Consider the following 22,585-nt stretch of genomic DNA (forward strand, 5'->3'; position numbering starts at 1 on the left):
AAAAATAACAATATTTATAATGTTAAAAATATTTCTTCGAAAAATTTGCACCTTCCAAAAAGTAGTATAATATAATCTGCGGTGTACTTCATTATATTTTATATGTCAAGTCCAAATGGCAAACATCGTATCTTTATGTGGCGAACAAGGGTGGTCCCTTCAAACTATTTCCACTACAGAAAAATAATTTATTCAATTTAATTTTCTATGAACTCGACGTTATTTTACAAGTTTTCAACGAGCGTAAAGTCGATAATAAATATAACAATAGTTGAGTGAACTGTATTGTTTTATCCGAAATAGTGAGGACAGGACTATGAAATACTTATTTCGTTGCGTCTCTTGTCTAGATCGATTGGATATTTGGAAGTTCAAGGTTCGTTCTATCGAATGCTTTCATGTTCGGTAAATTTCCTTCTCTGATCATGTTAGATGAGGTAGAAGCTAAAAGACGAAGCAGAAATGTGAAAATGTCAGTCTCGTGTTTCAAGAGAAGATGCAAATCAGGCTTGTCCTCTAGCCTGTACCACCCCGCCCATACCACGTGCGCTTCCCAAACTCAACATTTTTTATCCAGTATATATTTTTCATCTTCATTTTGTATTTTGGAAAATACTAAAATCCTAAAATTAAGATTATCCTCTAATGAGTTATTTACATATATCTTTTTCGCATCAAAAGCCCAATCAGGAGCAATGTACCAAAATGTGAGGACTACCAGACTTTAAAACGTAAACAAAATTAAGTTTTCGTACGAAATAGTGAATTCTTAGCTGGGTTGAATCTAGAGTTTTAAAAAGATCTATCTAAATAGTCACAAAAAAGGTCCAAGAAAGTGTACAAATTTCATTAAAAAACTGTTAAAGAAAGTATAATAACACTTACTGGCAGTAATTGGTGAGAATTCGAAAGCTGATCGAACATATTTTTCACACTGATCGGCTCCGGTTAAACATTGTATTAAGTACTGTATTGTGGGATGGGAGAATCCAAAAAACTCAGGTCCAGACCCCGTATTCGTTGTCTCTTTACCACGTGCTTTATTTAGCCGTTTGAGAACAATACAATGACACGCTGTTGCTGTGCTTGCGCTGATTGGCTGGTCTGGTTGGTCTTCCGCTATGATTTCAAACTAAGGTGAAGAAAAATGTATTGTTTTAGTTCGTATCATAGTTCTTATAGAAAACACTGGTCCGGAAGCTTATTATTTTTACTTTTTGTTAGCTTTTTCCTTTGTTGGTATCAAAAGATGAAAATTGATTTGCTCAGTTTTTGATCACGTTACCAAGTTATCCTCTTGGGATTGGTTTAAGATTTAATCGCACGATGGGTTATTTTTTCTTATTTGGCACGCCCTCAAAGAGAGCAATTAATCGTTAATTGTATCCTGTAGAGAGCAATTAATCGTTAATCACATTCTCCAATGCAGCGCCAATGTTTACAAAATTGATTTTAATGTTTTTTCTTACATTTTTTTTGCATCGAACGTTTTAATTGCATTCGAAATTTATTTTGTGAGAAAGAAAATCAATAAACAACAATAAAAGAAAGACATAAAGAGAAGAGAAAAATATAAAACTCTCAGTGTAATTTCTGTAATTTACTTTCCTAACTGGGAAAAAGTAGTGAAAGCCATTGTGCGATTAGCTCGTAATCACATAATAAGTATATGTAATCGCACAATGGCTTTCACTACTTTTTCCCAGTTAGGAAAGTAAATTACAGAAATTACACTGAGAGTTTTATATTATTCTCTTCTCTTTATGTCTTTCTTTTATTGTTGTTTATTGATTTTCTTTCTCACAAAATAAATTTCGAATGCAATTAAAACGTTCGATGCAAAAAAAATGTAAGAAAAAACATTAAAATCAATTTTGTAAATATTGGCGCCTCATTGAAGAGTGTGATTAACGATTAATTGCTCTCTACAGGATGCAATTAACGATTAATTGCTCTCTTTGAAGGCGCGCCAAAGAAGAAAAAATAACTCATCGTGCGATTACATATACTAATCATATGATCAAAAATTTAGCAAAATAAACTAATTTCTCAACGCAAGCTCAAGTAAGAAACAATGGAAAGAAACGAAAGGCTTTCAGACCGGTGTAGCGGATTATTTTAACTCCCTGTAAATGTTGACCCCCCCCCAGTTAACCCTATTAGCCCCAGGGGGGGGGGGTAGAATCTACCACGCTGGAGTTCTTTTGTTTATATCTCGGAGAAAAATTTTTTAAACGACTTGAAACTTTCTGACTTTTAATAAAATCTTATTAAGAGTACTTGTGCAAAATTTTAGGGTCATAGGTTGTCCAGATCAGGTTTTATGACTTTATTGTGAAACATGACATAAAACCTAGCTAAAATCGCTTAAAACTCAAAATTTTAAAGTGCTGATAACTTCTAAACTATTTATTCAATCATTTTCAAATTTGGACACGTGATAGGCATTGATAATAAAAATTTAAAAAATCAAAAGAAAATTTTTGAAAATGATGACGTCATCATTTATGACGTCATCAAATTTTGAAAATATTACTCATCTTCAGCATAGACTTTAAGAAAAAATCTTCATGGAAATTACAAAACCGGCATTTATGTTAAGGAACAGTCTTTTACCTTTCAGAATCTTTAAACAGAATTGAAATATCTTTATTGGTTCGACTGTAATAGACATTTTTGTAAACCATATATTTGGGCTTATTTCCGACAGGTGGAAATTTTGTGATGACGTCATCAGTTTTTGAATGACGTCATCAAAAAATTTTTTCTTCCTGGAAAATTGTATCATGATGGAGAACATCTGTACCAAATTTCATGGCCATAGCTCTTCTAGATCGAAAATAATCGAGGGTGGTAGATTCTACCCCCCCTGGGGATACAAAAGTCAAAAAAGCTTGGGGCTAATAGGGTTAATATAAACTAGGAAATAATGAATCCCCTAGAGTAGAAGTTTCCTAGGAAATATTGACTCCCTTAGTAAATAATGACTCCCCTTAAAAAAGCTGAGGGAGTCAAGATAAACTAGTTTATCATGACCCCACCCCCCCCCCAAAGTAGTCATTGTTTGTTCACACTACTTTACTATATATATCCATACATTCGTATTTGAATGTCTTTGCAAGATATTCTTCCTTCGCCTTTCTAACAGATCTTCCAGGTATCATTTTAAGGTTTGTTACAGTTTTTACCAAAGTTGTCTTTTTATTTATACAGTACGTCCAGGAGAAATTAGTCCTCTGTTTTAAAAGTACCATAGCCTTCGATAGAAAAATTAATTTTTCATAAATTTTATACCGTTAGAAAGGAAATCTTCCCCTCCATTCAAAAGTACAAAGACTTTGCTCAAAAAAGATTTCTAAAACTTAAAAATCAAGTTTTTAACTAAAAGTTATGTTCTTAACAATTTTAACGATAAATTAACTTGACTTATCAAAAGAAAACCGGTTTGACAACTTTTATAAGATTTTAGTTTTAGATTTTTTTTTAAATCAGGCAAAAACTTTTACATTGCGATTTTTATACCATTGTAATCCTCGTAAAATTCCGCATCGAACGATGTAAAATTTTTCATCATAGCACAATTATTTAAAACTCTTTATTTATTAGCACAATACATGAAAAGGTTATAAGCATAATTTCTTATGTAAAATCATAGATAGACAAAAGATTTAATTGATGATTACGGAGCCACTGAACTGTAGCATTGCTTAAATCTTCGATTTTCCTTTATGTTGTGAAGCTTTTTTTGAAAAGTTATATTTTTGGACAGCCTGATAAATGCTCCATCTCACTGTGGAAGAATTTTCAAAATTGACCAAAAATTCGAAAAGCTATACCACTTCAAAGACGGAGAACTAATTTTTTATGGACGTACTGTATCTAACTTTCATCACATTGGGATTACTGTAAATATTTTTTCTAAAAGATCACTGTGACAAGCGCATTCTCTCGTTGATTTCTATTGTCCCCTGTTTTTCAGATTTTAAACCTCTTGAGAATTGCTTTAAGATGCTAAATTTTGCTAATTCGTTACTTTTCTCGTTCAAGGCTATGAAATAAGAATTTTTTGCAGAGCTGATTTTCGTCGTTGACACCCACCTTTTGCCGAAATTCTTTCATTTTTCAAGGAACTTTAAGAATTTTCAGAATGTATGGTATTCCGCAGAACAGATTTTTCACGTAATTGTCGGTAGACACGAAGTTTAAACGTTTATTCCTCATTCGGTTTCTCGCCAGTATTTTGTAACATGATCTTAAAAAGAGGGAAGTATACAGTATACAAATTTTGAGCCAAATCTAAAAATTCTTGTAGGAAATGCTTCCCTCAGATGGAGTATTTCTCTTACGAGGGTCTGTAGAGTTAGCCCTGGATAGCCAAATGAATTTTTAAATGATTTTGTCATAGATAATAGAGGGGAGTCATTTTAAACCAAAGGGGGTCAAGATTTCCTAGGAAATAGTAACTCTAGGGAGTCTTCATTTACTAGTTTATTTTGAGGTGGGGAGTCACTATTTACTAGTTTATTATGACTGGGGAGGCATTATTTAGGGGAGTTAATTTTTTTTGTCACACCGGGGTTTTTTATACGGACTATGTTCTTATCGGTTATTTTGTTTGTTAACCATGATTTGACCAGGATATTTATTCAGATCGCGTATATGAAGTGAATTCTCTCATTACAGGACAGCCATTATGTCCGCTGATCAAAAACTGTTACTTGTTTCAATAACTTACCAATGGTTCATTTCCGCCATCTTTGATGTAACAAAAATATAGAATTTTTCTGTCAGGATCAACCATACTTGGATATAATCGAGTACTGCAGAATCCAACTGGCCATAAATAACGCTCTGAGTGGAATCCAGCTTTATCGGAGAGAATCTAAAATTGAAGAGTTGTAATAGAAATACCATGGCTAAAATGAGCAAGAAAACAACCCTGTGTCACAGACCCATTGTTGCCCCTATCCACTGAAAAATTTGGCTAAAATGTCGTCCCCGGTGGGAAAAAGACCCTACAATTCGGCTCACTGGAAAATTGACTTTGTTTTCATCACTTTGAAATTCAATGGGAGAAAATTTCACTCCAAAAAACCCAGGGGGGGTCAACATCCAGATACCAGACCCATAGCCGGGTGGTGGTGTCTTTTTTTCCTTTAAAAGTCTGAAAAGTCAAGTTGGTATTGATGGGGGTGGGTCCCCCTTTTTTAGAAAAAAAGAGTTATCCTCAGTTGGTATTGATACCAAAATAGGGGGTGGGTACCCCTTTTTTTAAATAATATGATTCAGAAAGTTGGTATCCATATCAAAATGACAGCAAAACTTTCCTAGTTTTTGCCCTTATAGCTAGAAAATACCCCGGGGTACATATCAGTCTAAACAGGTTTCAATTGGATTTGTTTTAGCTTTTGAGTATAATGACTGTAAATGAGTAATAAGTATAAATGACTTTGAAGTTTGTTTATTTTGGACTTTTTCGATATTTTCAAGATTTATTTTTGATCAAGCCCGAAGCAAAAACATTTTTTCTGTGATAGCATTTGGTAATGAGTGAATCTATTCTGTTCAAAAATTATGTACTAATAATAGCTCTCCTAGTTTTTGCACATCAATTATATTCAGATAATATTGATTCAGATTTTGCTAGCTTCATTGGGTTTGTTTTTATTATATTGTCAGTTTTCAGTCATTTTCTATTTTAGCATATGACATTTATGTGTTGTGTTGAAGAAAGAGTTTTTCAAAAATGAGTTTTTTAAAGTTTCTAGTACCCTGTTTGTGTGGGAGGGGGTGGGTCCCCTTTAAACAGCATTAAACTCAAATTTGTCAGATTGGTATTGGTACTAAATTAGGGGGTGGGTCCCATGATATTTTGTCAAATTCAAAAAGTCATGTTGGTATCGATACCAAATTAAGGGGGTGAGTCCCCCCTTTTTCTGAAAATTATGATTTTCAAGCTGGTATCGATACCAAAACAAGGGGGTGGGTCCCCCCTTTTTCTGAAAATTATGATTTTCAAGTTGGTATCGATACCAATTTTGGGGTGGTGGTGTTAACTTAGCTCAAAAGGTCAAAAGTCAGGTTTTTGGGCTATGGGTTGGTATTATAAATGTTGACCCCCCCCCCCTGAAAAACCATCCCCATTTTTTGATGAGTAAAATCTCTATCCCCGTTGGGATTCGATAGAGATTTTCATCCTCACTGTGGAAAGGAGTTCCACCGGAGCTACGAGACAGAGGTGTAAGAAACAAAGAATAAGAAGACTAACTACCTCTCCTAGATCGTGGACAGTCAATGTACCAATCGTTATCGGAAAGAAAGGAACATCTAAAAGGAATAAGTATGGATTTTGTAACAGGCCATGATCACTGACCTTTATCATAGAGGTATAAAAAAACAGGAGAAGTATGCTATGTATTGTAACCATGCTCGCCCTACGATTAAAAAAATTACGACGTATGCATGCTCATAATCTCATATATCGTGCATTTTTAATGAGCTCTTTTGTTGATAGGTGAAATCTTATTGGCTTATTTCAGTTGTAGAAATTAGATGAGACGAGATCCATTGTTTCTGACATTGGTGTAAGAAAATATTTGGATTAAAAAAGGCCTGTAAACTTTGCAATCCTTCATCAAATGACAAGATTTTTCGATCAACATTTTCTTCAAGGTGAACTCTATTGCTTAATACTTTCCTCCAAAATTCTCCAGTGACTTTTTGTCTACAAGTTGGGTCTGAAATTGTGTATGCTTATAAAGAACTTTTCATTTTCTGGCTGGAGAAAATATCTTTTCAAAACAAAATTTAATGGATGACAAAATTGAACGCAAACTTATTTCGTGGAGCTAAATTTTATTTTATTCTCGTATATTAGAAGGCTAGAAATCTTCGATGCTGATAGTAAGAATGTTCAGAGAAAACTTGAGTTCTACTAAAAAGTCGTATTTCATCGGGCGAGCCTAGAATTCCTTTTGATTTATTACATAAAAGAAATCAAAAGACTTTAACGACCAATTACCGACAAATTCATCTCCTGTCTTTCTTTATACCTCCATGCCTTTATATACCCTGAACACATTTTATTGATCCCGACCAATCAAGATCTTTGATCGGAGTTTTTTGAAATAGGTACCCTAATGGTAGCTCTGCTCAATGTTGGTGGAAAAAATAAATTGACTCACATTGAGCAGTGCTAAAATTAATAAGGTACCACTTTTCTAAAAACTACGGTCAAAAATGACGGATATAGCTTGGTCCAAGGTATATAAAGATTAGTATTCATGATATACACCACTGGAGAGTCTTCTGAGAACTTTTAAAAATTTTTCACCCAATACGTCACTTAAACAATAGAAAAAGTGACGTATTGGGTGAAAAATTTTGAAAATTCTTGGAAGGCTCTCCAGTGGTGCATATCATGGATATAACATATAGGACACAGAGATTTTTTACAATACTCTAATTCAGAACAATATAGTACAGAGTTTAAGAGGTTTTCGAACAATCTTGATTTGTAACCTTTAGGATCTATTACCCTTCCCTATTTATGGATTATAACAAGGATAAATAAACAAATTTAGAGGGGCAACATTATGCTAGGTTCAAAATGTAATGATGGAAATAAAACACTGGTGGAACCCCTCCGTTATGTATATAAGAACCATCTCAAATAATGGTATCATGAAAGGACTGAGCTGGTCTGAGTTTTCCAATTTAAGTTTTTGTAAGAGCTATTCCCGGGAGGAGGGCGTACTACCCTTGTCGACCGACAGGGGTGCTCCGCTGAGGTTCGAAAAATGGACCCTACGTGGGACTCGAAATTTGCGAAAAAAGTGACTCTGAATGGGACTAAAATTTCAAAATGTTCTCAAATTTTCTACTTTTTCCCCAAATTTTCCAAAAATGGTCACCCTACGAGGGACTGATTTTTCTATTTTGGTAGACCCTACGTGGGACTCGTGGAGGTTAAAAAAGGTACCCTGACCAGCGGAGCATCCCCGTAACCCATCTTGCCCTAGTACCCCCCCCCCCCGGGGAGCTATTTATGAATTTCTCTTACTTTCATCATTCATGTGAAGTGGTTGAACTTTCTTTTTCACACTTCCAGGTTTCTTTCGTTTGGGTTTGTTGGCACTAGAAGGATCTTGCTGTTGTTGATGCTTCTTGCTTGAAGTGGCTGGTGATTCTGAAAATGAGGGAAACGGTCAAGTCTATTCTAACGTCTGCTTTATCAAGATATTCAGCTATATATAAAGTTAGAATGACAACTCAAGACTATCACAATGGTTTCATATATGTCGCTGAAGCCTAAAACATAGAAAAGCTAAAAGTTTTCGCCAAATGTTTTAAAAATCATAAATATCCCTTCTCGACTTAGGCTGTATGGACACACTGAAAAGGTTGTTTCGTATTTGTCTTGGATATTATTGTATCAAGAGTTATTCGAAAGACCACTGACAAATCCAAACCTTTCATTTATAGTAATATATTTCGCAGGTCTATCGACCTCTATGAAATAATCATATTTAACATTTTGTAGGCGCACAGTTGGCCTCTAATCAGTCGTCTTTACAATATTTCATTTTCAGTAACGCGTAACAGCAGATCTTCTTGAAATAGAGTCTAGTCCGAGGACTTCCTCTAACCTTTATTTGACTGCCATCCTTTTGTAACTTTGTCTTCTCTTTTGCGTTCCTATGCCTTTCTTTGATGGTTTCGCGTTCTTTTTTAGAAAAATCATCGGTTACTCGTAAATCAGTTACAATTTTCTTTAGCTTGTGGACTGATGCTAGAATCTGACGTTTCTCTTCTTCATTCCTTAACACAACTTTTAAGGGTCGCCAACGTTTCGTCCTGAACATCTCGTCCTTTCGAGCTCCTATTCTTTCTGCGCTGACGATGTTTACCTTTAGTCCCATTTGGTTGCTCACAAATTCTTCGACGTAATATTTATCACTTGTTCGCTGTTCTTCAAGGGTTTCATGTTTGAGTTCATCAATGTTGTGAACAATGATATTGCACTTTGTCAGGTTCAGCCATCGTACTTCTTCTTTCTCTTCTTTGATGAAGTTCTTGATCGTTACCTCTTGTTCCTTTAACTCTGTAATGCTAGCATAGGTCTGTTGTTTCATAGTTACCTCTTGCTTCTTCAGTTCTTCTTTGGTAGTTTCTGCGTATGTCCTTTGTTTTTTATCTTTAGCGACATCTTCCTTATCTAAAAGTTTCTCGATTTTCTTCTCCAGCCTGTCCAATCGAGCGTTTGTAGATTTATCTCCTTGTTGCTCTCCATTATTAACCTTATCAGTATTTGTTGCCTTGTCCTTACGCACTCTTTCTGTACTTGTTTTGATCTTTTCCAGAAGAATTGGCGTGACTGTAACACATTTGGCACATTCGAAGCGCCGGCTTTTGTATTGGAGGCACAGCTGTATCTGATAGGCAGGTAGCTCCGTGCATGCATAATGGACAAACCTTTCGCATCTTCTACATTGTAGCACATCATTGTCCTTCACAATCTCGTTCATGAAGCAGTTGTCAGGGGTGCAGAATCCATTATTTTGTTGAATTTCGATTTTTTTTTGGTATTTCTTTAGTTTTCGCCATTTTGATGCATTTCGACGAGCACAACCAGCCAGAAAAAAAGTTTTCGTTTTCAGAAAATTGCCTAAACTTCGCATTTTCCGATTTTTCCTTCTTTAAAGTTAAACCTCCCCTTTGCCTTTGATGGGGGTCAAAAATATTTTTTTGGGTCATATTTACGTACCTGACACTGCATTGTTGCCTTTCTTAGCCGGCGAGACAGTGGGTTGTACTGAGCTCAATATACTGTGCGGTATTTGTCCAGGATGTGAGCTTTCTAAGGCGTTCAAAGCTTTGGTGCTTTCAAGACATTGTGATTCAGTCATTGGTAAATGTTTGAACAATTTCTTCAATAAAAATCTAGAATAAAAGAAAGGTTTGACAGGATTTGTGTCGATTTAGCCCATATACTTGAAAAGATCATTATTACCTCACGCACGACAAGCATTAGCAGTGGTTCCGTAGGAGAATATTCCCAGGCTTGGGGTTCTCTTTGGTGATTTCCTAGCATATCTTGGATGAATATTTATGATTTTTGAGCCCAGTAATTGGCTGTATTAAAAGAATTACACCAAAATCAAACGCCGATCATTAAAGCAACAACCCAAAAGAACCACTTTAATTTCGTTTTCCCACAGTTTTGAATATTTCTGGTTTTGCAAGCAGGTCAGGAAAAGACTTCAGTGCAGATCAAAGTTACTTACTTTCGTTCATTCTTTAAAAGCATGAATTGAGATTCCATGTGTGTAACTTCGTCAGATAAAGCTGCATTCATCTGAAAACAAAAACGACGCGAATAATTTGAAGTAAACGTGTCCGGGTGGTTCATGGCGTAAGCGCCACACCTCAAGCGTCCCCGCTTCGAATCCCCTTGTCATAGAAAACCGTTTTGCCGTGGACCCCGTCAAAACAATCAAAACACTATCTAGACTATAAAGTCTTAGATTACACTACGCAGGGGGGGTCAGGGTCCAGGATACCAACCCAGGGCCCAAAAACCTGACTTTTCGAGATTTGAAAGTAGTAGACACCACCACCCCCTAAATTGGTATCAATACCAACTTGAAAATCCCAATTTTCTAAAAAAGGGGGGACCCACCCCCCTAAATTGGTATCAATACGAACTTAAAAATCCCTATTTTTCTGAAAAAGGGGGACCCCCCCCCCCCTAAATTGGCAATCAGTAAAAATGCAAAAAGTTATATGCATAAGATACTGCATACAAGGAACGCTAAACAGAATCTGTGGATGTTTTTATTCAAAGAACATTCCTCTTATGAATCACTTATATTATGTACCACACTTTAGACTACTGAAAATGAAAATAAGACAAGTTTTTCTCATTCTAAAACAACGTAAATTAAGTTTTTTGAACTAAATTGGCAAAATGTATAAAATTCATAAAACAAGTTGATAAACTAGACTAGATAAAAATTTCATTGTATTAGGCACGCCTAGAGTCTTTGTAACATTATCCTATATGATGAGCGCCCGGGGGGGGGGGGGGGTACTTAGGCAAAAATGGATGATGGGTAAGTGCGGACGGTAAGGGTTGGTTTTTTCACCTTTCAAAGTCTCTCTAAGGGTCGGAAAAATCAGAAAGTTTTAAATTAGTCTCTCTAAGGGTCGGAAAATTCAGGAATTTTAGGAAATTTTTTGATTTCCAGAGAAAAAGTTGTAATAAAGTCTCTCTAAGGGTATGACTTTTTTCAAAAATCGAAAAAAAAATTCAAAGAGTCTCTCTAAGGGTCACCTTTTCAGCAAAACTCAGTCTCTTTAAGGGTTGGTTTTCAGAGGTCCCGTTCCTACATACCCCTCATTCGCCAACCCTAGTACCCCCCGGATAAACGTTATGTACAGAAAAATTTTATCACGACTAAAAAAGTTCTAAGACTTGATTCAGTTTGTTCAACTCTAGTTTTGAATGAATTTTGGTTGATCGAAAGGATTGAGAGCAGCAAAAGTTAAATAAAAATTTAATTTCAATTATAGAATGAAGAATGCTTTTATATGGAATCAGGGTATAGTGTAAACGATTCAAATAAGTTTTTATACTTACATTATACAACATTTTAAGTCAGATACCAATTTCAAATTCAGCAAAAATTAAAAAAAGGGCGACCCACCCCCTCATTTTGGTATCGATACCAACTTGAAGATTCCCTAATTTTCAAAAAAGGGGGACCCACCCCCTCATTTTGGTATCGATACCAACTTGACTTTTTGAAATTTGGAAAAAAAAATTGACACCACCCCCCGGCCCTGGGTTTGGTATCTGGATCCTGACCCCCCCCTGCACTACGTCTAGCGAATTTCCCTATAAAGATATTTCTTTTTTATGATATAGTAAGCATTCCAAAACAAAATGAAGCCATTCTATTGGTTAGGAGTGACGTCACATATGAGTGTAACCAATAGAATGGCTTCAATTCGTTTTGGAGCGAAACGGAAACTTCACGTGCGAGTATGGTCATAGAAAGCAGACACGCCTCTATACGGCAATCTCCATTAACCCGACCTCGACCTTGACCCTTGAAAAAGGCCGACCCTCGACCCTTGGAAAAAAGACGACCCTCAACCAAAATACAATAAAATGGATGAATATTCCAAAAACTGATCATTAGAACACTTAAAGAATACTTCAAGAATAGTCGTCGGTGGGGGGGGGGGAGGATGATGAGAATATTCTTCACAAGACCCCCCCCCCCGGAGCATCATATTATTGACCATCATGTATAATCAGCCTCGTATCCATATATCCCAGGCTTAATATTTACGTTTTACGTTGATGCACGAGAGATATTATACTATCTTCCACTCACAGTAAAACATCAAAAAGCAGATAATACGACCCGCCGGGCGGGGGGGGGGCGACGAGGTTGATTTATTCATTATTCTTATAAAAAAGCGTGTGTACTATCCCATCCCACCCCCTGCTTGTCTGCTCAACTTTTATATTTAAAAAAAAACACTGCCAAAAAAACTGTTTTTTTACCCAGGGTCGGCTTTTTATTGTATTTTGGTCGAGGGTCGGCTTTTTTCCAAGGGTCGAGGGTCGGCCTTTTTCAAGGGTCAGGGTCGAGGTCGAAGTCGGGTTAATAGAGATTGCCCCTCTATACTGGCAAATCAGAATAAACTAAGGGATTTCTTAAAATTTGTGCTTGCGCGGCGCTGAAAACAGAGAAAAGTGCTCTTTCTTTAGCGCACTCCTCACTAAAAACCGGGATTTTTCATCTCGTTTCTTAGTGAGTTCCACTTTGACGATTTTTGAAAAATAGGAGCCTTTCCAGTGCTTTGACGCAAATTCGATTTTTTCGCTACTGCAAGAGCTTCAAAAGTTTAAAGTGACGTCAAAAAATGGAACGTTTGGAGCCCGAAAAACCTGGGCTCAAAACATTCGAAAAAGTCGCTAAGTGGAATAGGCGTTACTGCGTAAATAAAAAGCAGTGAGGTCTAGTATAGGCTACTCTTTCTTTTGTTTGAAATTATTATCCATATAGCGGTCATTAAGTAAGCCATTAAAGATTCGAACGGCGGGCGGTATTAAAGGGTTCTATGACTCAAATAGTCATACCCGCGCTGAGAAAAATAAGGCGTCGCGCTTCAGAGGGCTGAAATATCATTAACCGCCCTGGTTATAGGGCGATAACGTCATTTGCGGCCCGCTCGGAACTTTATTGAAGTCGTTGCATTGAAGCGGTGAAACTAAACCGACGTCAGAGAAAAACACTTTTTGGCCATTTGCGGCCCGCTCGCAAGGGTACTCAAAACTTGTTGAAGACATTGCATTGAAGCAAAAAGACTTGGCTGACGCTAGAAAAAAACGTTGTTTGAATGTCCGATTTGGATAATAATAGTAATAGCGTTAAGTTTTCGTTCGTTGTTGTCATTAATTCTGCCCTTGCAGTTTGATTATTAGCCCTCTAGTGCCATTTGCGCCCTCCGCTTCGCGTCGGGCCAAAATGACACTCTCGGGCTAATAATCAAACTGCGCGGGCAGAAAATAACAACAACGACCTCAAACTGAACGCTATTGTTATAATAACACGTGTAAGCGAATGGTTCGTTAAATACGTTAAATGATATCCTTTTAAGTAACAGATATTCAACTTACAAAGACTTGATGTTTGACTTGTCTTCGAAGGATTTGATATCGTTCTTTGTATTTTCTTTGTTCTGCCACATTCTTCACTTTCTAGTAGATATGGAAAAAAATTGGCGCTTAACATCAAAAACTGCAATGACTTCACGAAATTATGCAATTTTCCTGTTTTTTTTCCACCCAATACGTCACTTTTTCTATTGTTTAAGTGACGTATTGGGTGGAAAATTTTAAAAGTTCTCAGAAGACTCTCCAGTGGTGCATAGAACGAACACGGGAAAATACCTTGCTCATAAAAACTAAATCTTACACAATATTCGTCAAAGTAAATCATCATCGTCATTATAAAAAAACCTCGTCTGGTAATGGGTTGTTTAAGCTTTATTGTCAAACTTTCTTTTGTTGAAAATAATACTTTTTGATCACATTATCATTTTCGACTCATGGGATTGGTTCATTTTCTAGTCACGTGATCAAAAAATATGCAAAAGAAATCCGATTTACTTACAAAAGCTCTGTTAACAATAGAAAAAAACAAAAGCCTTCCAGATCAGGGTTTCTTATAAACACTATGAAATCCCTTAGAAAAAAACACATCATTTTCTTTATGAAAATTTAAGCCACTCTGGCTTTTTCAACTTTTTTCTGCATTTCGATTGAGAGATCCCATGGAATTTTATATTATACTTCGTGTTTTTGAGATCCTCACTTCTGACGTCAAACTTGACGTGGGGTTGGAAATTTGGTGTAAACAATATACAAAAAATCGAAACAAGGCGAGCACTTAATATTTTCTTAACCTATAGTATTACAACTTCCGTGGGCCTTCGGTTTGGATATGGTTTTTGTCGAACTTATATGAAAACCACCAGAAAATTGGTACTTCTCTCAAAATTAGACCAGATTGCGGCCAAGATAGGAATATCTTACCGGTGTTTTTTTGCCCATGATTTGGAATTGATAGGTAGTGGAAAAATGATCCGGATTCTTCTTCTTGTCAATTACAAGATATCTCTTATTGATCAACCATCAGATGCCATATTATTTTATTATTTTATTTCCATCATTAGTTATTTCTTAAAGTGCTGTAGCTACTTTTTTTAAATTTTCATCTAGAAGAAAAATAAAAGGAAAGCGTTAAACAAAGAAATAATCAGAGTATCTAAAGTTTTATAGTTTTTGAGAAATTGGCAAAGCGTATACCAAACCGTCCTAAATGACTCTTGTTGTCACAAAAAGTGACAAAAAATCAATATCTTTCCTCAATGACGTTTTTTAATTTTTATCAAAAATACATATTGAATGTTCAACCTCAAATATTGAATTTCTGGTGAAAAAGGACTGTTTCCTTAAACTTGTAATCTGTTTATAATATATTTCTTAGAAAACAAATCTCTTATAAAAGGTCGTTAAAATCTTGAATATAAATTCTAAATGGAAAAAATATTATCTTGACAAAAAGATGTATATAAAATATTTCAAAAAACGATTCGGAATGGTTTTAACAGCTTCAAAAAAAACGAACAAATACAGTCCACTTAAAAATTATACGGTTTCAAATCAATTCAAAACGAAATGAAGCTATCTTATTGATCAACCTTTTGACTGACGTCATTTCTAGCCTATCATTTTTGTACAGGTTAGCAATGCTTGACCGTGGCCCCAATCATGAAATCGCACCATTATATAATTACTCTAAAGTCCCAAAAATGGAATAAAAACTTTCTCTTTAGTTAGATTGAAAGCTACTAAGCTCTGGTTTTGAAGGTACGCCCTGGCTATTCTAATTGCGAGTTAAAGTGAAGCCAACTTTTATGCTGTCTAAACCCGAACTAAACAACACAACACTGTGGTAACACAGGCATAGTACAACGTTTAACAAGTGATACTTTTATGGACCTACCTGGTTATGCATTTAACACATATATAATTGATATCTACATAAGCGTGACCATTAAACAATCATTCAGAACACAAATAGTGACGATCTGTTAAAATTAGTCGTTTGTTTCTTATAAAAAAACGTTTAGAAACCAAAATTTTATGCTCTTGAAATATTCTTTCATATTCAAGACTTTGAGAGCAAAAAAACATATCTCATCAAAAAACTCAGTAATTTTAAGAACATTGATGTATGCTTATTAATAGTGATTCTTATAGATAAAGATGCGTTTTTTGAGCTGAAAAATTCTTTTTTTACAAAAATCTGCTTGAGCCATCTTTTACCTACTTTCAAGCAAAAAGTCAGAAAAAAACAATGATCCAATACTTCACAAAGTCCAAAAAACCCTTTTTTTAGCTGTTTTTAGCTGAAATTTGCACCCAAATTTTTTTATCGAAAATCGGGCTCCGTCACATTCGAGGGTTTATAGTTATGCATCTTTGTTCAAAAAATCATAAAGAATGAAAGAGCCAATCTCGAGAAAAGCTAATACCTAAGTAATTGATAATGTGCTTATAAAAGAATATCGAATTTGGCCAGTTTTTCTATAAAAACACGCCAAGCAACTAAAATTTCATGTCTAAACACACATATTTTTTAAAAGTAAGCCCTCCTGAGCAAAAAAAAACATCTATCTCATAAAAAAATTGAGTAATTTGACTAAGAACATTGATGTATGCTTATTAATAGTGATTCTTATAGATAAACATGCGTTTTTTGAGCCAACAAAATATTTTTGCAAAAATCTGCTTAAACCATCTTTTACCTACGATGGTACCCTACTTTCATGCAAAAAATCAGAAAAAATTAACGACCTAATTTTTCACAAAGCCCAAAAAACCCGTTTTTAGCCGTTTTTTGGCCCAAATTTGCCCCAAATTTTTTTTTTTTGAAAATCGGGCTCTGTCACATTCGAGGGTTTATAGTTAGAACCATCGGAATTCAGTCTACTGCAAAAACTCATTCCAGAAAATCAACCTTTCAACTCGTGCCAATAGCTGCATTTTACGGTCGAAATGAAATTACGGTAATCAGGAGTTATGGGATAACCCTATCTCAATGGACACAAATGCCTTTTGGACGTCTAATGTACGTTTCTAGGATATCCAAAGGTCTTAAAGCCGTCCATTGAATGTCCATAAGACGTCGCATGACCATAGGGATTGGTCAAACATTCGTACTAGTAATCTCATGGTTATAAGGGAAATTCGGGATAAATTTCCCGAGGTCAATTTTGAAATTTTTTGAAATTTCCCGAGTGCAACGAGAAATTTGACCGAGGGTAATTTATCCAGAATTTCACGAAAACAAGCATGGGATTCTAGGTTAATCTCATGGTTTGGATTGAAATTCTAACAATTCTGAAAGACGTCAATTTTAACACTGGAAATCAATCTGAAAATTTAAAGAGGTCTCAAAAAAGTCATAGAAACGCGAATCGAGTTTTAATTGGATAGTATTCCATTTACTTAATTAAGCCTTTAAAGTTAGTAAGAAAGTCGAAAAAGGTGATGAATTTGCAAACGATGAAAATTTCATTTTGCGGGAAATTACAAAATCTAGGAGGGAAATTACAAGTTCGCGGGAAATTACAAATTAACGTAAGCATAAACGTCAATCGAATTTAAATCAACCATGAGATTACGAAGATAATTCCTGACCAATAGGAAGTTGTTATAAGAGCTCAATCAGTCCTGATTACTCGTAGATTATTTCAACCGTGAAATACCTTGGGGGACTGAGTTTGAGTTTGATAGGTGTTAAAATGACGTGAAATGTCTAAGTGCCACCGGATCGATGGTGCACTATTGCAATGTCTTCTGGACATTACATCATGGTCCCAACAGCTGATTGGGTTGTAAGTGACGTAAAATCAGTTAATACGTCAATTACAACCAATCAGCTGTTGAGTCCGTTGAAGAAATTACAATGGTGCATATCATGAATAGCATTCATACCATTAATGTTGGAATTGTGGTACTGCAGTGATTCCAGCAAACATACCAAAGCCTAACAAAAAACAACCAAATCCAATCATGTCTTCCATCTTATCTCCTTCCAGGCATTTGCCAAGGATTTCAAAGAAGGTCACGTAAACAAAAGTTCCAGTGGAAAGCCCTGTGAGAATAATAACCACTTCGTCACCTATAAAACTTGATTTGGCACTAAAAATGATGACACCAATGATAGCTCCGATCGGCGAAGCAATGGCGAATAGACCCTAAAAATAAAAAAAGACATTCGATCAACTATCAAGGATATTTTCATATGGGTCAATACACCTTTTCGGCCGTAATCGCGCGGTCAGGCGGTGCCACTTTATTATTTAATTATCACCCCTAAACTCGATCCAAACCTTTTTTTACACCTTTTTCTATTGTCTATAGGTGCGAAAAAAAGACTGGGACGGTTTTTAGGGTGGTAAAACAGACAAAAAAATGCCCGCGCGGCAATTGGAGGCTACGGTCGAAAAGGTGTATATATTCTGAAAAATGAAGAATTTCAGATTTCAGAGCTAACTAGGAAAATGCTACCTTATTACATGAATATTGAGACGTGTAATTAACACGAATTGAGAAATTTCGGGTTAATTAAAACCAGCCGTGGTGTCATTGAAAGAGCAATAACATTCGGTAATTTTAAATCCCCTTTTTCAATCAAAAAGGGAGTAAAGCAAGCATATCAAGAACATTTTGAGAACATTCCAGTCTTAAGGCCGGTCTCCACTTGCGCACGCTGCGATCGCACTTTTTCGAGCAAAGCTTCCACGCTGTTGGCCAAAAGAAAAATGAAACAATTCCATTGGTGCGATCTGACGTAACGGTTTAAAAAAAGTTGAAATGTAGTCACATTTAGCTACATTTTTATGACGTAATCTTTTTTCCAAGCAAAAAGGATTGAAGCCAAAAGGTGCGATCGCAAGTGGAGACCTGTCTTTAAAATCACCAAAAAAGAACAGACGAGCCTCACCCAAATTTTACTTGGTTCTTATAAAGAAACATGTACTTACAGCTTTCTTTTGGAAGGATCTCAGATCACTTTTATCATTGACCAAAGCAATACCCAATGAGAATCCAACTAACGATTTATGGAACATTAACAACGCTAACAAAATCCAAACATTCGAAGCGTTGTCATGAAGACCAACCGTTAAACCTTCGAATAGCGAATGAACCATAAGTGCTATCACTAAACAAATTGTTCGAATTTTTAATAAACGAAGCTCATTTTTACTCTCTATGGTGCTGGCAGTGAGCGATACTCTGTGGCCGTTACCGTTTTGTCCATTATGTGAGAAAATGACATCTTTTTCGTTTGATGACAAGTGTTCTTCCTCGATCTTTTCTTTCGTGTCTTGTTCAATTTCACCTTGTTCACTGCTTGAAGACTCCGAAGGTGTTACTTCTCTTTCGACGTACGGCTTCTCCAATTTCTTGAACAATGGTGTTTTTCTATCCTCTGTGGGAAAAGAATGACGATAAAATAATGAATTACCTTATCGGGAAAAAAAATGTCGGAGTTTTATTTAGTCGGTTTTTTTTTTCATCGGGAACAAATTTCGTCACCTAGAGGCATTTTCGTCACTTTCCCCCCACCAAAATTTCAAATTCGTCACTTTTCCCCAACAAAAATTTCAAATTCGTCACTTTCACCCGACTAAACTGTCCAAAAGAAATGGTTTCCTTCACTAGCTCGAAGATGGATCTTGTAATTCGACGTTTAAAGCACTAATTTCGGTAAATAAAGGTGTAAGAAAATTAGATTTGAATTTTGGTTGCGGTATAAAATTTCGGGTAAATGTTTTGGTCGGGGATAAAAAAATGTGGTACAAGTTTTGGTCGGGTGATAAAATGTCGGGAAATTTTCGTCACTTTCCCCCAAATTTTTTTCCCCGATAAGGTATCAAGTGTGCAGATTTATTGTTATGCTGAAAAAGGGGCCGAATATCAGGGATGAGCTGGAGTTTTTACAAGATACTTCACTAATTGGTTATTTAAAGTGATAGAGATGACGCGTTCTTTAGAAAAAGTAATAAGATTATTTTATTACATCTTAACGACCAACCAAATCAAATAAGAGCTTGTAAAAACTCCAGCTTGTCCCGAATATCATTGGTCTTTTCCAGAAAATTTTTTTACCCCCACTGTTGAGGATATTGATTTTTCGAAGTATCGAACCCCCTGGATATCCTACTTTATTAGTAAAGACCCCCTGGATATTCACTCTTAAAAATATGCTTACCCCTGGATATCGTACTTCTTACTTGAAAAGACACTTTACCCCCTGGATATCCGCTCCCTTTGTAGATATTTAACCCCCTGAATATCCACTTTTGAACAAAAATCGTTAACCCCCTGGATATCCGATACCCTCAACAGGGGGGCACAGATTATTTCTGGAAAAGCCCATTCACTGGTTGCCATAAGCAGCTTACTGTTGTGTATTTGAAGGTACTTAAAAATGTCCAAAAATGTCTTTTTTTTTTAAGAAATGTGACTAAGCCCAATTGGCGCCCAGGTCCTCGGACCTTGACTTGACCTTTCAACCCCTTTTAGATACCTCTCATTATCTTGAACTATACCACACCCTTAACCCTAATACTACAACTAATACATATGCATACCCATACCCAGCCCCTGTATAGTGCATTCTTCTTGGCAGCAATTCTCGCTAGCATCACATTTCACTTTGGTGGTTTTGCGGTTAATTTGGATCATTCCTGCGAACTTCTCAGTGGCCAGTACCAGAATCATGCCCAAGATGACAACCAGTTCACCAAATGGATACACCTTCTGTATTTTCATTAGGGATTCGTTGTCATGGATACCATGGAGAGTCTCGGGTATTAGATGTAGGAAACTGAGGCCAAGGAATAGCTGGAATTTGGATGAAGGAATAAAACTTGATTTAGTATAAATATTTAACTCTGGCATGGTCCCCGGCGTGCTAATTGAATTGAGGGGGCCAAAAAATATGTCGCTCACCATGGTTGGGCGATGAATTAAAATTTTCGACTTTTCACACTTATTTCATCCCTCTAAACGGGATTTTTTAAAGTAAAAAAAAATACTTTGCAAAATATTGGGGGGCCATGACCCCCTGCCCCCCCCCCCCGGTGACGGCCATGTTTAGTATAAATATTCGACTCTGGCAAAGGGAATGAAATAATGGCAAAATTTTCAGCTAACAGTGGAAGTTTAGTTTAAATGGTTTAAAAGAATAGAACGCTACAATTAATAGGCATCCGAGTCAAAAGCAAAAGGTAAAGAAGACTAAAAAGAAACGCTTTTATAATTTCAGATTTCCAACTTTTTATCATTTTTGTGTTGCAAGGTGTTAGATTAAAAAGATTGTGATTGGCCATCTACACGTTTTTTTTTTATAAGAACGGGTCAAAAATTTTCGAAGCCTTCGGATGTTCTTAGTTTTTTGGATTTGATGCTTAAAAATGTTCTTAAAATGTTCTTATTTTCAGCATTTTTTGAGCATTTTGATGTAATTTCTTAAGAAATTGCATGTTTTTAAGTCTCCAAAGCCTTAGTATGTTCTTAGAATGTTCTTAGATTTTTGGGCCTCGAAGCCTTATGTTCTTATATAGTTTGTTCTTATAAAAAAAAACGTGTACTACCAAATTTGTGTTAACAATCTGAATTTTCCCGGAAAATCACCAGCTGTAGGCTGTATTGTGGGGACGCAAAAATGGTCAAAAATCTGAACATTCTGTCCGTCGGTAACTCTAGGTAACAAAGGTGTCAAAAATATTAAAGCAGAGTCTCCATAACTTGAGCACGTACAGGTAACACAAATTTGTTAAGTTAAGAAAATCTCGAGTTATGGAGTAAGCTTTATAAAGTATTGTTAATTGAAGGGACGGGAAAACTTGTTTGAGTTAAAGAAGTTCGAGTTAAAAAAACTTCGTTGTACAAAGTAAAAAAATTAAGCTCTAGTTTAAACGGCCGACTTTCTGCCCTGCCTATTCTAATTGTTAGAGTAGGCAAAAAGTAGGCACTATATTGGCAGTTAAAAACTTTGCTTGAAAAAGATTGAAAGAAGACATTGCATTGACGTCAAAAGAGGGCAATGCATTGACTTTAGACAGCCAACTTTCTGCCAACTCCAATTCACAGTTAGAATAGGCAGGGCAAAAAGTGGGCCGTCTAAACTAGAGTTAAAAAGGCACTTACCCCACCACAAAAACATGAGATACTTTTCAATTTGTTTTGACGGATTTTTTTCAATTTATAAGGTAATATTGTGAACAAAAAGGTAAACACAAACAAAAGGATTGCTCCAATAATCTTCGAGAACAATGTCCAGTCCATTTTTTTGATATAATTATGATTCCTCTTTACAACCTACATCACCAACAACAATCTTACAATTAGAAATTGATTATCTCTTTCGCTTTCAAAACTTGGATCAGATTTACCTAGAAACAAGCACACGAGAGTTAAGTAAAGAATTTTAGAGGTGGTAAAGTTTGGAGAAAAAGCCGACCCGACACATGGCAAAAACACCAAGAAATAAGATAAAACAACATCAAAGATCAAAACATCTCGGCATATCTTTATATAAATGAAACTCGATGAAATCTTAAAAATACTTGACTTTTAAAAATAGTGGAGTGATATCAATGCTTTGTTGTGACCACTCTTTTAGCTATAATATCATAAACTTAATCTATGAATAGTGGCCACTCACTTTTTTGATAGAATATCATATCAATGAAATGCGGGTCAATTTCTTAATTGACTTTTTATAAAACCTGATGAACACTGATAGAGTAAATAAATAAGCATTTCCCTTTTAATGACTTGTGAAAGTTATAACCTCTAAAGCTCAAATTCAGGGTTGTTTTTAATAAAAATATAGAAAAATCTTTCATCTCGATGATGAAATAAGTCCTATCAAAACATGAAGGTGTCTGGAAAAGTGTTTTCATTTGTTTTTATGATCAA

General features: G+C 35.7%; 2 protein-coding genes across 3 annotated transcripts; both read right to left on the reverse strand.

Moving 5' to 3' along the window:
* Nucleotides 1-13: 13 nt before the first annotated feature.
* On the reverse strand, nt 14-14,798 carry LOC136800135 (transforming growth factor beta regulator 1-like). The gene is made up of 9 exons (XM_067056744.1): nt 14,615-14,798; nt 13,697-13,777; nt 10,287-10,357; nt 9,767-9,942; nt 8,063-8,188; nt 6,272-6,327; nt 4,736-4,882; nt 886-1,132; nt 14-444 (listed from the first exon to the last, which is right to left on the reverse strand). Exons 1-9 carry the CDS (start codon nt 14,630-14,632, stop codon nt 347-349), a joined length of 1,020 nt encoding a protein of 339 aa, XP_066912845.1. The 5' UTR covers nt 14,633-14,798; the 3' UTR covers nt 14-346.
* A 247-nt stretch (nt 14,799-15,045) lies between these two features.
* LOC136800137 (zinc transporter ZIP3-like) lies at nt 15,046-22,146 on the reverse strand. 2 transcript variants are annotated; one of them, XM_067056748.1, is made up of 4 exons: nt 21,812-22,146; nt 20,251-20,503; nt 18,637-19,085; nt 15,046-17,847 (listed from the first exon to the last, which is right to left on the reverse strand). In XM_067056748.1, exons 1-4 carry the CDS (start codon nt 21,947-21,949, stop codon nt 17,587-17,589), a joined length of 1,101 nt encoding a protein of 366 aa, XP_066912849.1. In that variant the 5' UTR covers nt 21,950-22,146; the 3' UTR covers nt 15,046-17,586. The 2 variants fall into 2 exon arrangements, with proteins under 2 accessions (XP_066912849.1, XP_066912850.1); XM_067056749.1 differs by having other exon boundaries at nt 20,257-20,503; nt 21,812-22,144.
* Nucleotides 22,147-22,585: the final 439 nt, after the last annotated feature.

The sequence above is a fragment of the Clytia hemisphaerica genome, unplaced genomic scaffold (genome assembly GCF_902728285.1).
Source record: "Clytia hemisphaerica strain Z4C2 unplaced genomic scaffold, Clytia hemisphaerica genome assembly, whole genome shotgun sequence".
Classification (NCBI taxonomy): Eukaryota; Metazoa; Cnidaria; class Hydrozoa; order Leptothecata; family Clytiidae; genus Clytia; species Clytia hemisphaerica.

Bases quoted from the DNA above. Each gene is read 5' to 3' on its own strand.
- LOC136800135 (XM_067056744.1), bottom strand. The intron at 4,883-6,271 runs GTAGTTAGTCTT...CTTCAATTTTAG, and splicing joins CTGTCCACGATCTAGGAGAG to ATTCTCTCCGATAAAGCTGG. The intron at 445-885 runs GTAAGTGTTATT...TTCGTCTTTTAG, and splicing joins ATTCTCACCAATTACTGCCA to CTTCTACCTCATCTAACATG.
- LOC136800137 (XM_067056748.1), bottom strand. From the start codon at position 21,949: ATGGACTGGACATTGTTCTCGAAGATTATTGGAGCAATCCTTTTGTTT. The intron at 20,504-21,811 runs GTAAGTGCCTTT...TCCAAATTCCAG, and splicing joins TCTCATGTTTTTGTGGTGGG to CTATTCCTTGGCCTCAGTTT. The intron at 19,086-20,250 runs GTATGCATATGT...CTTTTCCCACAG, and splicing joins TATACAGGGGCTGGGTATGG to AGGATAGAAAAACACCATTG.